The 20,129-nt window shown below is 55.6% G+C and overlaps 1 protein-coding gene across 3 annotated transcripts in view; it reads left to right on the top strand.

The window, feature by feature from the left end:
* GRIP2 (glutamate receptor interacting protein 2) overlaps positions 1-20,129 on the top strand; it is a 58,573-nt gene that overhangs the window by 18,424 nt on the left and 20,020 nt on the right. For 2 of the 3 annotated variants that reach the window (XM_061128934.1, XM_061128935.1), the window contains exons 2-14: positions 5,750-5,830; positions 6,261-6,396; positions 7,305-7,450; positions 8,124-8,210; positions 9,417-9,492; positions 10,790-10,935; positions 12,007-12,154; positions 12,264-12,433; positions 14,122-14,247; positions 14,529-14,678; positions 17,805-17,991; positions 18,510-18,655; positions 19,368-19,448. In XM_061128934.1, coding sequence (XP_060984917.1) covers positions 5,750-5,830; positions 6,261-6,396; positions 7,305-7,450; positions 8,124-8,210; positions 9,417-9,492; positions 10,790-10,935; positions 12,007-12,154; positions 12,264-12,433; positions 14,122-14,247; positions 14,529-14,678; positions 17,805-17,991; positions 18,510-18,655; positions 19,368-19,448 — 1,680 coding nt within the window. The remainder of the gene's footprint in view (positions 1-5,749; positions 5,831-6,260; positions 6,397-7,304; positions 7,451-8,123; positions 8,211-9,416; positions 9,493-10,789; positions 10,936-12,006; positions 12,155-12,263; positions 12,434-14,121; positions 14,248-14,528; positions 14,679-17,804; positions 17,992-18,509; positions 18,656-19,367; positions 19,449-20,129) is intronic. The other variant, XM_061128936.1, reaches the window with a different exon arrangement.

Genomic DNA, 20,129 nt, shown 5'->3' on the forward strand with positions numbered 1-20,129 from the left:
TCCTGCCCCTGCCTCTTCCTGATTCCATGACCTTGGACAACTCACTCCACCTCTTTGATCCCCATTCATCTAATATGTAAGTGGGAATTGCGTTTCAAATGATTTGCTGAGCATTTACTGTGTGCCAGACTCTCTGTGCTGGAAATAGCAGATAGACAAAAAACTAGCCCCCCAGGGCTGACATCATAGTGGACTGGGGCAGATAGTAAAGATCACTAAGTTAAAAGGGAAAAAAAAAAGTGAGGTCTGTTAGGGAAAGAAGGCCATGGGAAGTGCCAGAGGGGTGCGGGGTTCAGGTGTAAATTCAAACAAGCTGCTTGGGGAAGATGAGAAGGTAACGATTCCACAAGTTCCTGAAGGAGGTGAGGAAGGGGGCTTTGTGGATGTCGGGAAAGGAGCATTCTGGGCAGAGGGAACAGCCAGTGCAAAGGCCCTGGGGTGCTCTGGAAGCTGGGTATGGGACAACCATTGCATGGAGTGGAGCCGGCCCAGGACAGAGCTTTAGCAGGTGAGGTCAGGGAGGTCCAGGTCGGTCAGTTGTGGGGAGCTCTTTTGCTTTGATTCTGTGCTGGGTGAGCTGAGTCTTCACTGCTCCTATTGGTGACCTGGTCTGGGGGTCATGCACTCCGATATGGTGGGCTTCAGAGGGACGTGGGACAGCGCAGATCCAGGAGGCCACGGCCTCTCTTGAGCCTGTGCTCAACCCCACATGATGCCGGGGTCATTGCAGTCCCCTAGAGGGGGGCAGGAGCCAGAGGGTGGGCTCAGGGTCCAGTGCTGGGGGCCCCGCACGCCCTGTGGAAGGGAGATTGCGGGGCTGGCACCGTCTCTGGTCATGTTCAGCCTGTGGGTGCCCGAGCCCTAACGTGGGGCTCTTGGGGGCACGCGCTGCCTCCCCAGGTACCCCTCTTCTGGCGTCTGTTGCCCTCGTGTTTGGTGGGAGAAGGCAGAGCTGGTGATTAAGGATGTGGTCTGCTGGGGGCCAGAAGGACCAATTCCCGTCTGTCCTCTGCAGCTTCCCGGCTGAGTGGTCCCTCTGGCCTTCGGTCCCCTTGTCTGTAGAAGGGGATGCCTGCGAGCTCTCGGAGGAGTTAAACACATCAGTGCCTGTCAAGAGCTTGGAGCCGGCCAGGCACCGGGCTGATCAGCTCCGGTTTCCTTCGTCAGGTGCTTTATTATTTTTTTTTCCTCAGTCCTTGGCTCCAAGTGAAACAGGTGTCTGCTTTTTAAATCTATTCATAAATTTCTTTTTGTTTCCCTTAAAAACGTGCGCTGAACAGAGCAAGGGTCACCCGTGGCTGAGCCAGTGATCTCTCCACGGCCTCTGGGGAGCCCTGTGAGCTGTGGGGTTGGGGCTGTTGCTCTGAGGTCAGCCTGCAGCTGGCTTTGACGCTCCTCCATCCGGCTGTCTGCCCGGGTCCAGCCCGCCAGGGCCAGAGGGCGATCACTCGGTGGGTCAGGAGTGCCCAAAGGAGCCGAGGCTGCTTCCAGGAGGGCCACAGGCATCACCCCCGAGTTGAGTACCCCCAGGACCATCATGGAATGAGGGGAGGAGGCAGGAGCGGCCCATGGCTAAGCAACCTAGGAGCTGTGTGACCTTAGGCAGTTCCCGTAACCTCTTTGTGCCCTGGTTTCCTCATTGATAGCGTAGGAATGATCATGGCATCCACCCACCTGTGGATATGTGCTCAGACATTCACTCGTGTCCGACTCTGCGACCCCACGGACCGTAGCCCACCAGGCCCCTCTGTCCATGGGATTCTCCAGGCGAGGATACTGGAGTGGGGTGCTAGTCCCTTCTCCAGGGGATCTCCCCGACCCAGGGATCGAACTCGCGTCTCTTAGGTCTCAGGCATTGGCAGGCAGATTCTTTATTACAAGTGCCATTTGGGAAGCCCCACATGAGGATAAAGTGGTAATAAGTTACAGCGTCTTAGCCTACGTACGGCCTGAGTTCCAATCCTGGCCCTGCCCCTTACTGTGGGAAGTCACCTAAGCTGTTGTGCCTCAGCCCACCCCCCCCCCCCATCTGTAAAATGGGAATAGCGATTATCCCACCTCAGAAGGTGATGAGAATATATGAGATAAAACTTGTGAAGCCCCTAGCACCACACTGGCACTTAATCAGTAGGAACTGTTACCGTTATTAACAGGAAAATCTTTCTAATGAGGTGAGTGGAAGGGCCAGGGAGAGAACTTAACATGCGTCCTGGCTCCAGGTACCACATAACCTCACGGATTCCTCCCACCAGCCCGCGAGGTGGGCACCACCACTGTGCCTAGACTTGGAGAGGAGAAGCGACACGCTCCAGACCCCTTAGCCAGTCGGCAGCAGGTTGAGGCTCCGGACTCCATCCTTTGCATCGAGCCGGCAAAGCCTTCCGAGCTGGGGGCAACCCGGCCACGTTCGGCAGATCACTTGGCGGGGTGTGAGCGGCAGTGGGTGACTGTGTGCGCTGCTGTGGTTGGACCCAGAGACGACCGGGGGCCCCCCTTCTCTCCACCGGCACTCAGGCCGGGCTGGCCCTGCTGGTGGCTTGCAGTCAAGGCCCAAACTGACCCTCCGCCCGGGATCTTGATTTCCCACTGGCCCCTCTCAGATGCCAAGTGTGCCCTCCTCGAGGCCTGCAGAGCCAGAGGTCAGCCACGCCCCATCCACAGCCCCCCTGCCCAGCCCCATGCATGGCCCCAGCCCCTCTTCCGCTTATAGGCGGGACCCTGGCAAAGGCAGCCTAGCCGGGGGCTGACTTCCTTTCCACTTTGTCAAAGCTCAATAGCTCCCTGGGGCCCCAGAGAAATGGAGATAATGAAGGCAAATTAGCACTGCTTTCAAGAGAAATGAAATAGAAAAGAAGCCCACCCACCCGGCCTGCAGCCTTGGGCCTGGAGACCATGTGTAAGGTCTGTGCTCCGCAAGGCATCTCTCTCTCCTGCCCCCCACTTGCCCAGCCCGTTTGCTGGATGGGTTGGCATCACTGCGGAAATGAATTTCTCTCTGAAGCGAGTTCTTACAGGACAGATTGACTGAAGGCAAAAGCTCATAATTGCCCATTGCTGGAAGGAGGAGACAGGGAAAAAAAAAAACAACACCCAGATAAAAATATCTCTGTTTTTTATGCACGTTTCCAGCTGAAAATTGGTGGGAAAGATGTTTTTGAAAAGCCTTCATCTCTAAGCATATAATTACCAGGTCCCGGAACAAAAAAGAGAGAGAGCCGAAGAGAGCAGGCGTGTTCTCTGAGGGAGCAGGACTGGGGTCTGAACCCTCAGAGGGTTTTCTATAAATAAAATAATTCCCTCAAATTCTCCTGCCTGCGCTGGCTGGAGCCAGCGATGGGGGGAGACACCCCCATTTCACAGAGAAATAGAGACTCGGGTCACACGGTTAACTAGTAATTCTGGCCCTGTCCTGGTTTTTGCTGTAAATGCCGCCTGTTTCCCCCTGACCTGAGGATGTTTGTGAAAGTGGAGGACGGTCCCCTCTGAACAAGCATCAGTGTACATTGTAGCATTCCTTGTGGGTGCCTTTCTGAAAGTGGCAGGGGTCTTAGGTACCCAGAAGCCCCTTATCTGGCAGTCAGCTGTCCTGAGTGGCCTCAGCTCCCAAGAGAACTCATCAGGGCCACACCCTAAAGTGCATGTGCCTTCCCTAAAGAAGAGCCGCTCGTGTCCTCACTTACTGCCTGCTGACCCTTTGTCCACACACAGTTGTATGTGTCTTGGTTTGCATCGCACGGCCAGATGCCTGACAGTTAACCCAAAGCCAGCAGACGCCCTCCCCCCAACCGCCAAGCCCCGCAGCCGGCCTCAGCCGTGACAAGTGGGCCATCACAGCCCGGTTTGGCACCGTGTCACTCACTGGAGCAGAATTTGAATATCGGGATGAGGAAAGAGCAGAGAGGTAGTGTTGACGACTAACCACCGAGACACCCCAGGAAACGGAGCCTCTGCTTCAGCAGCATCTGCCTCAGAGTCAGCCTGAACCCATTGCTGTTCCTCTGCCCTCTTTGAGGTTCTACGGCTCTGAATTTGGCAAACTTGACTCTCTGCTTTCTTGTCCTTAGACCTTCTCCCCCTTCCCCTGTCTCCGGGCTCCCAAACTTGGAGCCAGCAAGCTTGATGCAAAGTGAAAGCGTTTGTCGCTCAGTGGTGTCTGACTCTTTGCGACTCCAGGGACTGTAGCCCCAGGCTCCTCTGTCCATGGGATTCTACAGGCAAGAAGACGAGTGGGTTGCCCTGCCCTCCTCCCAGGAATCGAACCCGCGTCTCCTAAGTCTCCTGCATTAGGCAGGCGAGTTCTTTACCACGAGCACCCCCTGGGAAGCAAGCTTACCTCAGGTCTTCCCTGGGTAGCCCAGGAGAGAAGGATTTTCCAGTGGCGGAATCTAATTTGCACGGAACAAGACGTTTTAATTCCAGAATTGCCCACATTGAAATATCAGAGATGTTCACCGTCTCGCAGTTGATAGAACCCGGTGTTTTTAATTTGATTAGCTCAGAAACGTCTTGTTGAATCTAAATGAAGTGTGAATGAGGGAGCCGTAATAGGAGGCATTATACTTAATGGGGTGTTGCCTGAATCTGTGGCTGCGAATGTGAACACGGGGCCTGGGGTGGTGAGCAAAGCTGCTGGGGGCTGACTCCAGGGGCCCTGGAAACGACTCTGGGCTTAACTGCGGTTTGATTTGTTAGACTTCCCACCTTCTGGCAAAGCCAAGGAAGCCTGTCCCCGGTCTGGAGAAACCGTTTCTCAATGGTTAGGGCTGCAGATGGTGAAGGTTCTCAGGCTTGCTTAGTCCTGGGTTGAGCCCTGACCCCAGGCTGAACTTGACCGTGGCCCAGCCTGAGCTCCACCCCTGATCTAAACCTTTGATTCTCAACGAGGGGCGGAGTGGGGGTCGGGAGACAGGATTGCTCGCCTCGGGGACGTCGGGGTGTCTAGTCATTTTTGGTTGTGATGATGGCGTGGAGCGCTGCTGCCCTCTAGTGGCTGGAGGGCAGGGATGCTGCTAAACATGGTGCTTATAGCCCGCGAGGCTCCTCTGTCCATGGGGTTCTCTAGGCAAGGATACTGGAGTGGGTTGCCATTCCCTTCCCCAGGGGATCTTCCTGACCCCGGGATCGAACCTGTGTCTCTTGTGTCTCCTGCGCTGGCAGGCGGGTTCTTTAGCAAAAGCCTGGGGAGTGTACATGTGCCTGGAGGTGGGGGGTGGCCCCAGGGGCGGCATGGGAGAGCCACCCCGCGTGAGGGTTTGCCAGTTGACCTGACCCAGCTCTGTCCAGGACTGAGAAGGGACTTGGAGAGGGAATGTGAAAAAAAAAGAACCTGGTCCAGGGAGCCTGGAGCACGGGGTGGGGTGGACAACGCAGCCAGGCGTCTCCTGGCTTTTTGCAGAAGCTGCCTTGGCCGAGGGCTGTGTGACCGTGGGCACGAGTCGTCCCTATCTGAGCCTCAGCTTCCTTCTCTGCACGTGGAATGATGGCTGTAGAGATGGCGAATCGCTGCGTGGCAGAGAACCGCCCAGACTGTGGGGGGCGCCCCAAAGCGTGTTACTTGAGAGAAGAGATAGCGTTGCCCTTGCGGGGAGAAGCCATGAGGCTCCCCCAGTGCGTCCCAGGCGGGGCTGGGGGGAGGAAGGAACCCCTCAGGGGCCGCATCCACGAAGCGGACGCGTGCCCAGGCAGGAGGGGTTTGCCTGGTGGAAATGGCAGTGCAGCTCAGGGCCTTCCCTCTGTTTGCCGCCTGCAGACAATGGGCCTTACACCAAAGGAGGCAAGGACGCCGGAGGGGCTGACGGGGCCCTGGCGTGCCGCCGGCAGAGCATCCCAGGTAAACTGCCCCCTGCTTCCCCTTTCTCTCCGGAGGCACAGAGAGCTCCGGGCGGGGGTCAGACCACATCAGTCGTGTCTGACTCTTTGCTGCCCCCTGGACTGTACCACCAGGGTCCCCTGTCCTTCACCACCGCCCGGAGTTTGCTCAAACTCTTGTCCATTGAGTCGGTGATGCCATCCAACCATCTCATCCTCTGTCGTCCCCTTCTCCTCCTGCCTTCAATCTTTCCCAGCATCAGGGTCTTTTCCGATGAGGTGGCTCTGTGACCTTAGACTAGTCCCTTGGCCTCTCTGATGCGTAAAAAGGAGACAATTTCACCAGCATCACACAGCCATGCGCGGCTTACCCAGCGTCCGTTTTATTTGTCCTGGAGCCAGGGGCTCAGAATTTGCCGCACGCTGCCCGCTCACCCCCTCTCTGTTGGCAGAGGAGTTCCGAGGGGTCACCACGGTGGAGCTGACCAAGAAGGAGGGCAGCACGCTGGGCCTGACCATCTCGGGGGGCACCGACAAGGACGGGAAGCCCAGGGTCTCCAACCTGAGGCCTGGGGGACTTGCGGCCAGGTGAGAAGCCTGGGATTGGGGTGGGGGCGCGGGCAGGAAGGGGGCCGGGCGGAGGGGAGGGGGGCCTGGGGCCTCGGCAGAGCAGTGACAGCTGGGTGTCTGTGGAGGAAGGGCTGGAGGCCGCTTCGTTCCCTTTGCTCCGGAGCCAACCCGACCACAGCGCCCCAGGCTCACCGCTCACGGAGAGCCTTCCCACAAGCAGAACCCTCTGCCCAGAAGGCCCCTTCCCTAGACATCCTCCTCCTCTTGTGTGTCTGACTCTGTGCGACCCCACGGACTGCAGCTCCTCTGTCCATGGCATTCTCCAGGCCAGAATACTGGAATGGGTAGCCTTTCCCTTCTCCAGGGAATCTTCCCAACCCAGGGATCAAAGCCAGGTCTCCCACATTGCAGGAGGATTCTTCACCTGCTGAGTCACAAGGCAAGCCCAAGAATACTGGAGTGGGTAGCCTATCCCTTTTCCAGCGGATCTTCCTGACCCAGGAATCAAACTGGGGTCTCTGCATTGCAGGCGGATTCAGGTCCATGAAACCTGGGAGTTAGCCTCTGTGTTACTGCCCTTCTGGGCCCAGGAAGAGCTTTAAGGGATAGCAGGCGCGGCCACTCTGTAGAGCTCTAACTGTGAGGGTGACACCCCGCAGGGGGGAAAGCAGGCAGACCAGCATCGGTGGGGCGGGGGTGGGGGGGTGGTGGGGAGAAGGCCAGCCCTGGGCGTCCCCCGGATCTAGGGTAGAATCCGCACTCTCCTACTCACCCACCCAGTGACCCTGGACCCGGCCTGCCCTCTCTGAGCCTCAGTTTCCGCACCTGTAAAATGGGGCCGCAGAGACCACCAGGCTTCCGTGGGCGGGAGGATATGAACGCCAGCGTCTGTTACCCGGCGCGTGCTCTGGCCTCCTCTCTCCCAGGAGTGACCTGCTGAACGTGGGCGACTACATCCGGTCAGTCAACGGGATCCACTTGACCAGGCTCCGCCACGATGAGATCATCACCCTGCTCAAGAACGTGGGCGAGCGTGTGGTGCTGGAGGTGGAGTTTGAGCTGCCCCCGCCCGGTGGGTGCCCTTGGGCCGGGGACCTCCTCCCCGGCCTTGGTCGTGGGTGGACACGGCTGCCTCCTCGCCAGCACCTAGGTGGGGGGGCGGTGGGGCCATGCCCCCTCGGGTGGGCAGGACCTAGAGGCTGGCCACCAACAGCTAGGCCGTTCCCGGGGCTCCGCCTGCAAATGCAGTGCGCTGTCCCCAGGAGGTGGCAGGTCCCTTATCGTCGTGCGTCCTTCGTTTCCAGATGCTTCTCCCCTGGGGGGAAGGTTTTAGGAATGCCGCTGAGCACATCGGTCCCTGCTCTTCCCATACCGTACAGTGGCCTGGGGTGTTTTAGCGCAGCTCTGAATTTCCAGAGTTGGTCTCAAGTCTTGAAGTCAGACCAACTTTCTGGAATTGAGCTCGGGCCTCAGACTGCCAGCCAACTCAAGCTGGAGTTCTGCCGCTGTCTCCGTGAGAGCCCGGGCCCGCCCGCTCCCCTCCCTAAGTGGAGGCCTGAGTGGGCTTCCGGGAGGACGGTGCCTCCAGGCCTCACCTGTCCTGCCTGTCCAGCGGGGTGGGGGGAGTTGGCCTTTCCTGCAGTGTCTGTGGCTGGCCACCCACCTGTCCTGGACCGAACCCTGGGGACAGCTGCCAGCTTGGGGACGCGACCGAAGGACTCAGCAGGGTCTCCACTTCTCCCCAGCCCCTGAGAACAACCCAGGGATCGTTTCAAAGACAGTGGATGTCTCCCTCTACAAGGAGGGCAACAGCTTTGGCTTTGTCCTCAGAGGTCAGTGTAAGAGTCACCTTTGTGGTCAAGGGACGGGAAGGCTGACGCCAATTCTATGTGTTTGCTTTGCTCTGATGAATTATAATATATTTATATTTAAATTTAGATAAATAAACATATATTTAAATTTAAATAAACACATTTAAATTTAGATAAATAAGCACATATTTATGTAAACATATTTGTTGAAATAAATTCACATTTATATTTAAATAAATATATATTTATGTTTAAAGAAATTTATATTTATACTTAAATAAATTTATTTGTTTATATTTATGAAAATATTTATACTTTATAATTATATATGAATATATAAATTAAATTTAAATATGTTTGTAAATATATAATTAATATATATGTAATATATATCTATATTATATTTATCTAATATAACTTATATTTTAAATATAGCTTGTATTTATATAATTATATATAAAATAATATGTTTATATTTATATATTTATTTGTATTTATATTTATATGTTTCGGAGAAGGCAATGGCAACCCACTCCAGTACTCTTGCCTGGAAAGTCCCATGGACGGAGGATCCTGGTAGGGTGCAGTCCAAGGGGTCACAAAGAGTCGGACACGACTGAGCGACTTCACTTTCATTTTTCACTTCCATGCATTGGAGAAGGAAATGGCAACCCACTCCAGTGTTCTTGCCTGGAGAATCCCAGGGACGGGGGAGCCTGGTGGGCTGCCGTCTATGGGGTCGCACAGAGTCGGACACGACTGAAGTGACTTAGCAGCAGCAGCATATTTATATGTTTATATAAATATATTTATATTTATATAATCTTCTTTCTGACCTTTAAGAACCCAGGATCATTAAATCAAATATTAAATGGAAAACTTGGCCAAGCAATAAAGTGTGCAGGGTTGAGGACGTGAAAGGGAAAATTTGTAACAGAAAGTGAAGTTCGGAGCTGCCTAGCAACCAGGGAAAAAAGGGAAATCGGATGAGATCGCAGGAGAGGAAGCAAGCTGTTTAACAAGAGAGGACTTTGGTTCTGTTCCCTACTTTCCATCCCACCTCTGGGTGGGATTCCAGGTCCATGTCTCGTAGGAGGGGCAGGGAATAGCAGGGACAGAGTCCTGGAGCTGAGGTGGTGAAGGAAGCCTGCTTAAGGTCTGGGTCGGGGCCTCCGGGCACCAGGGAGCGGGCGGTGGATGACTGCCGTCTTGTCAAATTCTGTCCAGGAGGTGCCCATGAAGACGGGCACAAGTCCCGCCCGCTTGTCCTGACCTACGTGCGGCCCGGCGGCCCTGCCGACAGGTGAGCCTGAGCTGGGGGGAGCCTGCAGCCTCGGCCTGCACCGCCCTCACCCAGCTCCCCGGGGACGGAGGCGGGGCGGGGGGACATCGGGCAGGGTCTCCAAGGGTCAAACTGAAGTCCAGACGGGGGACACCCCCCCCCAGCGTCACTTGGCGGCTTGTCGGTGGAGCCAGCCCTAAATCCCAAACGAGGGGGGCCCCGAGCTCTTTCTTCCCCAAGATCCTGCTGTCTCGGGGGTGGAGAGCTTCGGTGTGGTGTTCCCCTTCCCTGGCCTTCATTTTCCCATCTGTGGAATGGGCCCAGTAGTGAAGCCCCGCAGAGGTGATGCGAGGGATGTGGGGCTTGGTGGTGGGCGTCACTGTGGCCCTCAGTGACACAGCCTCCCCAGTCCAGGCTGCACTGCCGGCTGGCCCTGCCCAGGGCCTGCTCAGAAGCTCCAGGAGGAGAAGGTGAGGGAGGAACACACCCAGCTTTCAGCTCCTAACCCCCTGACCTCCCAAAGGGCGATTCCTGGCCATTTTAAGAAAAGCCTGGAATGGCCTTGTCAGAAATCTAAACCCGTCCTTGGGGCCTGTGACGAGCTATTCATAGAACCACCCAGAATAGCCTTGGCCACCTGTTGGGGCAGGCATTCCAGAGCTGGGATACGACCCAGGCCGAGGCGAACCCCTTCAGGCCCCTCCCCTGGGACCCAGCTGAATTCCTTCCCAGGCACGTTCGTCACCAGGCCAGAGTCACTGCTGAGACCCAGGGAGGGGGCCCTGGGCGGGGGACCTGTGTGCAGGCAGCTCCAAGCCTCCAGCCGGCCCGCCCCTGGTGCTGGGCGGCCCTGGAGGGCTGGGACCCCGGTGAGGCCCTGGAGGTGACCTCAAAGGGCATCTCCAGCTCAGACGCAGGAGGGCTGACCTGGGACTGTGAATTTATTAAGCACTAGATGGTGCTGGGAAAGACCGAAGGTGGGAGGAGAAGGGGACGACAGAGGATGAGATGGTTGGATGGCATCACCGACTCAATGGACATGAGTTTGGGTGAACTCCGGGAGTTGGTGATGGACAGGGAGGCCTGGCGTGCTGAAGTCCATGGGGTCGCAAAGAGTTGGACATGACTGAGCGACTGAACTGACCTGATGGAATTGGGGCGGGGGGGTGTCGTCGCTGACCTGACCTCCATCAGTTCTTTGGCTTCTTCCGCGTGCCCTCCCGCATCCGTTCTGCCCCGGCTCCTTCCTCCGCTCCCTGCCCTCACTCTGTCCTCTCACTCGCTGGACGAGGCGGCGTGACCCGGCCCTTCCCCGCAGGGAGGGCTCCTTGAAGGTGGGGGACAGGCTGCTCAGCGTTGACGGGATCCCGCTGCAGGGGGCCAGCCACGCCACGGCCCTGGCCACGCTGCGGCAGTGCAGCCACGAGGCACTGTTCCAGGTGGAGTACGACGTGGCCATCCCGGGTGAGTTGGGGGCCTGAGGGCTCGGGGTGGAGGGCACGGAGTAGGGGGCACACACCCCCATCCCTGCAAGGGCTGTGACCCTGGCCTGGTCGCAGCCTCTCTGGGCCCCTCTGGGTGGTACACGCTCTGCCAGGTGCCGGGGATCCATCTGAGAACAACACAGATGAGGTATCTCTGTTCCCATGGGGCTGACATTCTGGTGGGGAGAAATGGACCCTGGATGGGATAAGTCACATACAGAGTGTATCAGAGAATGATAAGTGTGCAAAAAAAAAAAAAAAAATCAGGGAGCGAGATGGGGAAGGCCGGGGGATGACCCGTAACCTGCGGCCGTGCGGGTGAGTGAAAAGTGAGGGTGGCTGGACCAGGGGCTGAGCGGGGGAGTAGAGAGGAGTTAGATCTGGGAAAGACGACGAAGGTCCGCTGGCCTGCTGTGCTGAGGTTTCGACACGTGGGTGGGGATGGGGGTAGAAAGAGCTGGGTTTTGTTTTCCAGCCACTGGGTGGGTACGTGGGGTGCTGTTTTCTAAGATGGGGAAGGCTCGTAGTGAAACCCCACAGTTCAGACATACGGTAGGCTCTTGATGCTTGAGTGCTAAGTCGCTGCCATCATGTCCAACTTTTTGTGACTCCATGGACTGTAGTCCGTCAGGCTCCTCTGTCCATGGGATGCTCCAGGCAAGAATACTGGAGTGGGTTGCCATGCCCTCCTCCAGGGGATCTTCCTGACCCAGGGATCAAACCTGCATCTCTTTATGTCTCCTGCATTGGCAGGTGGGTTCTTTACCACTAGCGTCACCTGGGAAGCCCAGGCTCTCAATATATGTGAGCAAATTAGTACTATTCGGCAAAGCCTTGGGCTCAGCCTCTCTGAAACCTGAATTCCTGCCCCTCCTCTGCCTCTGAATGGCCGCGTGTACTTGGACGAGGGCTTTGCCTCCAGGCGCCTCAGTTTTCTTGTCTGTAAAGTGGATGCAGTGATCCCTCCCTGGCAGTGAGGATTAAGCTGAGACGGAGGAAGGTGCTGAATATTTATTTGCATCTCAAACTCCTCTTTCCTTCCACGTACCAGACACAGTGGCCAACGCTTCGGGGCCCTTGATAGTAGAAATCACCAAGACACCAGGGTCAGCCTTGGGGATCTCGCTCACCACCGGCTCCCACCGGAACAAGCCAGTCATCACCATCGACCGCATCAAGCCTGCCAGTGTGGTGGACAGGTGGGGCATCTGCTGGGAGCTGCCGTGGTGTGTTGGGAGTTGTGCAGGGGGAGAGTCATCTAGAGCTGTGTGGCTGTACCCTTTTCCCTGTGCTCCCCGACCCGGCCAGGAGCGGGGCCCTGCATGCCGGAGACCACATCCTATCCATCGATGGTACCAGCACCGAGCACTGCTCGCTGCTTGAAGCCACCAAGCTCCTGGCCAGCGTGTCGGAGAAAGTGCGGCTGGAGATCCTGCCTGCGCCCCAGAGTCGGCGGCCCCTCAAGCCCTCAGAGGCAGGTGAGTCCCCTGCAGACCTCAGGGCTCAAATCTGCAGGCTAACGGGCAGGCTAGCATTTAGCAGAGCAAATGTCCAGTCCCACAGGGATGCTCAAAGTGTCAAGTGCAGCAGCTAAGGGTGGGGAGGTAGGGCAGGTCAATAACCTGGGTGTTTAAATGGCAGCCCACTCCAGTATTCTTGCCTGGAAAACCCCATGGATGGAGGAGCCTGGTGGGCTACTATCCATGGGGTCACAAAGTGTCAGACAGGATTGAGCAACTAACACTTTCACACTTTCTGACCTGACAGTTTGCTGGCGTGGATACCCCCAAAGCTAGTTCCATCACTGGTCGCATTAATAGAAGTATGAGGGCTAGAACAAGTGGGGGGATCGTCCTTCTGTGCCCTGTGCTATTCAGAATTTGGACCCTTGGGCTCACCTCAGGGCCCTCAGCAGGTCCAGAGGAGGCAGCCAAGCAGTCAGGAGGGCCTAGAGCCGCCCCTGTGAGTCCCTCAGATGTCCCGGTGCCTGTTCTCCCACCCCCGGCCATGCTGCTGGGGCTTCCCAGGGGTCATCTGGGTACGCCCCTGTGACATATCTACAAGGTTGGTATGGGGGCTCTGAGGGTCCGTGCAGTGCAGGTCCTTCTGATGACACTTGGCTGCCGACAGTCCCCTTGGCTCTCCCTAAATAAATGTCTGCCAAGCCCATGTGTTAACTCCTTCTATCCTCCCAGCTTCCCTAGGAGGTAGCCGCCTTGTCCCGTTTGACAGTTACAACAGTGAGGCACAGGGCGGGGCTAAGGGGCTTGTCCCAGTCCTGCAGCTGGTCAGTGACGGAGCCGGGATTGGACTCGGCTCCTGGCTCCAGAGTCGGCCCAGCCCCTGGCTGGCGGTGGGAACGCCGCACGGGGAGGCGGAATTAATGGACTGAGATCACAGGGACCTCGTCCGTCCATCCAAGAGCATGCTGTCCCAGGCTGGACATCCCCCTGCCAAAGTCCTGCAGCAGAAGGAAGAACCAGAACGGGCTGTGGGGCTATGGGGAGGAGGACCGGGTCGGGGAGGTGAGAGAGGCAGGGTCCGTGGGCTCCCCAGGGAAGCAGATGCTTAGCTGGAGTCAAGAGTTGACTGAAGCCGCGGCCCGTGAAAGGTTGAGGGGGACAGCCTTAGACTGCGATGCGGGTCCTTGCAAGCCTGGGCCAATCCAGCAGAGACCCAGGTGGCCCCCGAAAGCCCAGTGTGGGGCAGATACCCGGCCCTGGTGCCCTGCTTGCCCAGCCCCAGGCCGAGGCTGCCCACGCTACAGCGTGACCTCAGTCTCTGGAGTTGCTCCAGCTGGTCACTGTCTGCCAGCTGCACTCTGTGGAGCCAACTGCCAGTTTGTGGGCTCCAGAGCCAGTGACTTAGTCCACATCCTGCTGCTCCAGCCCTCCCAGCTGTGGGCCTCGGTCTGGTCCAGCTTTCCCTCTCAGATCCCTGCCTCTCGGGCTGCTGCATGGTTGAGCCCTGAGCACAGGGCCTGGCACACAGTGGGTGTCCGGGACATGTGGGCAAAGTCTTGAATGCCCGGCCTGGCTTGGGAAACTCCAGACCTTCTGTTCCTGCTCTCCTCCCCTCGCTGGGCAGACGGAGCTCATCCTCCAGGGCGTGGAGGTCCAGACCCGCCCAGCCCCTAACGCCTGTCTCTCCTCTTCCTCCGCCGCAGTGAAGGTGCAAAGGAGCGAGCAGCCGCATCGCTGGGACCCCTGTGTGCCCTCCTGCCACAGCCCCCGGCCCGGCCACTGCAGGACGCCCACCTGGGCCACCCCTGCCGGCCAGGACCAGAGCCGCTGTAAAGTGCCCTCCCCGCAGCCACTCTCCTCTGTCCCTGGGGAGGGGCTGGAGCCTGTTTTATAGGGAAGGGAACTGAGACTGTGAGAAGTGAGGGGCCCCTGTCTGGGTTTCACCAGGTCTCTGAAAAGCTTGTAAGCTTTGAGGCCCAGAGAGGGAGAGACGGGCCTGAGGTCACACAGCGAGCATGGGGGTGGGGGGACAGGGGAGGCATCCCTGTGTCTCCCTGGGGCGGGGTGGAGGGCTCTGCTGGGCTCATGGTCTGTGCTCTCATCTCCCCAGCCTTGTCCTCATCTCCCTTCTCCTCGCCGACTGTGAACCACGCCTTTTCCTGCACCAACCCCAGTACCCTCCCTCGTGGATCCCAGCCCATGAGCCCCCGGACCACAATGGGGCGGAGGCGGCCGCGGAGAAGGGAACACAAGAGTTCATGTAAGCCGTGGTCTCTTCTTTCCCTTCTGGGCTCCCGCTGTGCCTGAAAGAGAGATTTGCCAAAGTGTGGGGTATTCGGGGCAGGGCCAGGGGTGGGGAGGTGGCATTACATAGCGTATGTGGTACACCAGGTTGCTGCGGATGGTTGGGCAGGTTGTGCACTGCACAAGGGCTCTCCTGAGGGGTGACAGTGACTTTGTACACTCTGCCTTGTATTTTTATTATGAAAAATTCCCAGGAGGTGCTCAGCTGTGTCTGACTCTTTGCCACCCCATGGACTATACATATACAATCCATGGAATTCTCCAGGCCTGAATCCTGGAGTGGGTAGCCTTTCCCTTCTCCAGGGGATCTTCCCAACCCAGGGATTGAACCCAGGTCTCCCACACTGCAGGCGCATTGTAGGCAGATTCTTTACCAGCTGAGCCACAAGGGAAGCCTTTATTATGAAAAATTCCCAGCAGGTGGTGGCCAAGTGTCTTGAGGAAAGGCTGCCATTTTCAGATTTGTGCGAAGGTCTCAGAGTAGCTCCCTTTCATTTTTCTCTCCTTCAACCCTCTGATCCATTCCAGGGTGTGGTGTTACTTTGTCCTTACCACCTTTCTGACATTTGTTAACTTTCCCTAAGACAGGAACACAGCAGGCCTGAACCTAGCCATCCAGCATATAGTAATTTTTACTTTTATTAGGTAAATATTTCTACTCAAGTTTTGCTTATAGACATTTCTCTTTACTTGTAATCACTATATGTAGTTCCTTTTGAAATGAGGGTATTTAAGTGTTTTTTATTTAAAAATTATAAAAAGTTGTCTAGTTTTTATTTATGTGGCTGCGTTGGGCCTTAGCTTCAGCACGTGGGACCTTTTGCTGTGGCACACAGATCCCCTCTCTCATTGTGGTGGGTGGGCTCAGCAGGTGTGGCGCACAGACCCGGTTGCTCTGCAACATGTGGGGTCTTAGCTCCCTGACCAGGGATTGAACCCATGTCCCTTGCATCACAAGGCAGACTCTTAACCACTGGACCACCAGGGAAGTCCCTTAAGTATTTTTAAAAATGAGTAGTAATGAATGATAATGCAGGAGACATGTGGAAGTAGCAAACAGTCATGATTGCCCAGGATTTTTTCCTTTAATATTTATTTATGTGGCTGCCCCAGGTCTTAGTTGCACCATGCGGGATCTAGTTCCCTGACCAGGGATCAAACCCAGGCCCCTTGCATTGAGAGTGCTGAGTCTTAGCCATTGGACCGCCAGGGAAGTCCAGGGCCCTGAATTTTGAAATCTTGTCTGGGAAGAATCTTTCCTTTGTTGACGTAGAGAGTGTTCCCAGCCTTCTTCCATGTGAACTGCAGAGGCCTCCAGGAAGAATGGAGGGTCAAACTGGGCCATTTAGGATTGAACCAGGTGAGGGAAGAGAGAAATATAAGTCAGTTTGGCGCTGAAAGGCACTAAACATGGTTATGAGCTTCCTGGCAGCCAAGGCGAAAAGAGAAACAATTCAGAGTCAGGTGATAGATAAAATACAACTTTACCAACCACCATTGTCACCCACTGAAGCAGCGGGTATGTAGGTGAGAAGATTCAGAAATATGTTTCACAGGCAGGAGCTTGTGGAGCCTGGAGACTTTTGGGACCCCCTTACCTTGATGATAATGATTAATTAGTTAAATAAAAAATTTTGAATACTTCCAATGTTCCAGATACCATTTTTATCATTGGTGATGTAATCATGAAAAAAAAGATGAGTAGAAATATAATAACACAATATATCCAACAATAAAGTATGTTACACATATTATAATGTGTGATATATAATAATATAAGAAAATAATATATAAAGACACAATGGTATAACTAATAGAATGACATATAAGTTTTATTTAATAAATGATATCCAATATCCATATTAATAATATAAATATTTATATGTGGAAGATAAAATATGTTAAATAACATATTAAATAGTTAAACATGGAGTTATCATATGACACAGAAATTCTACTCTTAAGTAAATACCCAGGAGAAATGAAAACATATATCATATTCACCCCAAAACATATTTATGAATATTTATACAGTGTCATTCATAATATTCAAAAGGTGGGAATAACCCAGATGTCCATTGATGGATGAATTTTAAAAAATGTGGTATCATCATACAGTGGGTTATTAGCCTCAAGGAGGACATTTTGATCTATGCTACATAAATGAACCCTGAAAACATGCTAAGTGAAAGAAACCACATACAAATGACCATTTATAGTATGATTCTGTTGATATGAAATGTCCAGAACACGCAAATATTAGACATAGAAAGTATGCTTAGGGCTGGGAGAGAGGGGAGGATTTGAGCGACTAATGGAAACAGGGCTTCTTTGAGGGATTGAAAATGTTCTAAAATTAATTAAGGGGATGGTTGTACAACTTGGATATACTAAATAATCAATATATTTACTAAAACCCATTGAATTGTACACTCTGTGGGTGAATGCTGTGGAAGCTGAACTATATCTCAATAAAGCTGTTGCCAAAAATGGCATAATATATACTATCGCATCTAACAGTAATATAATGTGACATTTGATATATGATACAATAATAAAATAAATTGAAGGATAACATCACACAGGGCTTCCGTGGTAGCTCAGTGGTAAAGAATCCACCTGCTAAGACAGGAGACAGGGGTTTGGTCCCTGGGTCGGGAAGATCCCCTGGAGAAGGGCATGGCAACCCATTCCAGTATTGTTGCCTGGGAAATCCCATGGACAGAGGAGCCTGGCGGGCTACAGCCCATGGAGTTGCAAGGAGTAGGACACGCCTTAGCGACTGAGCGCGGCATAACATCACTCAACATCACAGGACGTCACATCATGGACCCTCAGAGTCTGTTTTATAACATGGCGTTCCAGGAGCTGCCTTCCTGGATCCTGGGCGCAGCTCTGCCGGGTGGAACCCATGACCCCAAGGTTCAGAATGGGCCGCGACTTGGCCCCGCCCCGGGTCGGGTCGGGCCTCCCACTCACGGGCCCTCTCCGACTCCAGGTGGTCCCGCCGAGGGTGGGTGGGCTCTGGCAAGAAGTTCCCCCAGGGACAGTGCCCTGAGCGCTGTGCCCGCCTGCCCCGCAGTGTCGCTGACCTCCAGCACGGTGGGGCCAGGCGGCCAGATTGTGCACTCGGAGACCACGGAGGTCGTGCTCTGCGGAGACCCTCTCAGCGGCTTCGGCCTGCAGCTCCAGGGCGGCATCTTCGCCACCGAGACCCTGTCCTCCCCACCCCTCGTGCGTTTTATTGAGCCTGACAGCCCGGCGGAGAGGTGAGCCTTCTGCCCCCTCCCCGTGGGCCTGCCACTCTCCGACTCGGGGGGTGGACAGCTGGGGACGTCCAGTCACATGTTTAGCCTGGCTGCACAGGTGCATCTCACCAACCATCACGGTCCACCCCGTTGCCGGCCCCGTTTTGTAGACGAGGGGTCTGAGGCTCAGAGAAGCTGATTCACCTGCCCAGGGCCACACAGCTTGGGAGTGACCCATGACACGAACCCCAGTGTGGTCTGAAGCCCGAGTCCTGTATATACATCTCCTGAGGCATGGCATCATCCCCACGGGACAGGGAAACTGAGGTCCAGCGAGGGCATCCCTTAGAGCCAGTGTCCAGATAAACGGCCTGAGGAGCTGCAGCTGGCGCGGGGCGGGGCGGAACGCTTCAGCCCCGCCCCGCCCCGCCCCGCCCCGCCCCCGCCCCCGCCCCGCCCGGGATGTGGGCGGGGCCTGGCCCTGCTCCGGCTCTGCAAGACCCTGGCTTCCAAAGGGGCCGCTTCTCTCTCCGGTTCAGGTGTGGGCTGCTGCAGGTAGGGGACCGCGTCCTGGCCATCAACGGCATCGCCACCGAGGACGGGACGATGGAGGAGGCCAACCAGCTGTTGCGGGACGCGGCGCTGGCCCACAAGGTCGTGCTGGAGGTGGAGTTCGACGTGGCCGGTGAGTGGGTACCTGCGGCTTCCTCGTCTCCTTCGCGACCCCCTACTCCCCCCTTTCTCCATCCTGCTCCCCCCTCTCCCGCCCTGCTTCTTCCCGCGTTGGCAGCGTGTCCCCAGAACTCTGGGAGAAAGGCAGGGGGCGGGAGTGAAGGACTTGCACACGCCAGTGTGGATGAGGACTTTTTCAAGGGAACAGGAGCCGCGGGTGGGGGAGGTGAGGGTTTATGCAAAGATCCCCAAACAACTCGGTTAGAATTCTACTTCCTGATTTGGACACCGTGTGGCTTCGGACAGGGCCGGTCCTCCTCCAGCCTCAGTTTTCCCCAGTGTAAAAGCAGTGTAAAGTGGATAGAATCCTCTATCACAAGGGGTGTTGTTGAGATCAGATGAGATGAAGCTCCTGGAAGCACCAGCTGAGGTCTGGCATGTGAGAAGCGCCCTGTAAGTCCTTGCTGGATCCGAATGGCTTGGGCCGGGCCAGGGGGCCCCAGTGGCAGCTATAGGTCAGGGTACCAGTCCTGTCTCTGCTCTGACCCCGTGGGTGCTTGTCTGGGACAAGTCAGTGCAGCGTGCCTCAGTTTATTCTGTGGGTAGAAGAAGCAGGATTGGGTTGTGTTTAGCATCCCTCTCCACTGGACCAGAATGAGTGTGGGGTGCGGACTCCCTGAGGCTATTCTCTTGAGTCTCCTGGGTTTGTGTCTGTTTGCACCCAGAGTCGGTCATCCCGAGCAGCGGCACCTTCCATGTGAAGCTGCCCAAGAGGCGCGGCGTGGAGCTGGGCATCACCATCAGCTGTGAGTCCCTGTCCTGAACGCCCTCCAGCCTGCCCCAAGAAAACGCCCAGCACGAGGCGATCAGGGGAAGGCGCTGGGTGGGAGGGGGCGCTGGCTGACCTGGCTCTCCTCTGTCTGCAGTGCCTGTCCTCAGGCAAGGCTTCTGGAAGCCTTGGTTTTCTGTTCTGCACAATGGGAGTCTCCTGGCCTATTTAGTCTCCAGGGTTGGTTAAGTGGTTTTCTGAGGCACCAGTCACGTGACCCAGGTTTGGTTTTCTGTTGCCTCTATTCCCAGGGCCCAGGACAGGCCTGGAACATAGTCAGTGCTTAATTCATGTTTGTCAAAGGAATGAAAGTGAGGGACTGCAGAATGGAAAGAAGAAGGTAGAATACACAAACAGAGGAACGCTCACAGACCCTCCCGCAGCCCTCATCTCACTCCGGAAAAGCTGAAGTCCTCTGACTTTGTGTGCGTGCATGCGAAGTTGCTTCAGACGTGTCCAACTCTTTGAGACCCTTTGGCCTGTAGCCTGCCAGGTTCCTCCGTACTTGGGATTCTCCAGGCAAGAATGCTGGAGTGGATTGCTATGCCCATCTCCAGGGGATCTTCCTGACCCAGGGATCAAACCCGCATCTCCTGTGGCTCCTGCATTGCAGGCGGATTCTTTACTGCTAAGCCACTGGGGGACCCCTGGGGACCCC

This window comes from Dama dama, chromosome 24, assembly GCF_033118175.1.
Source record: "Dama dama isolate Ldn47 chromosome 24, ASM3311817v1, whole genome shotgun sequence".
Lineage (NCBI taxonomy): Eukaryota > Metazoa > Chordata > Mammalia > Artiodactyla > Cervidae > Dama > Dama dama.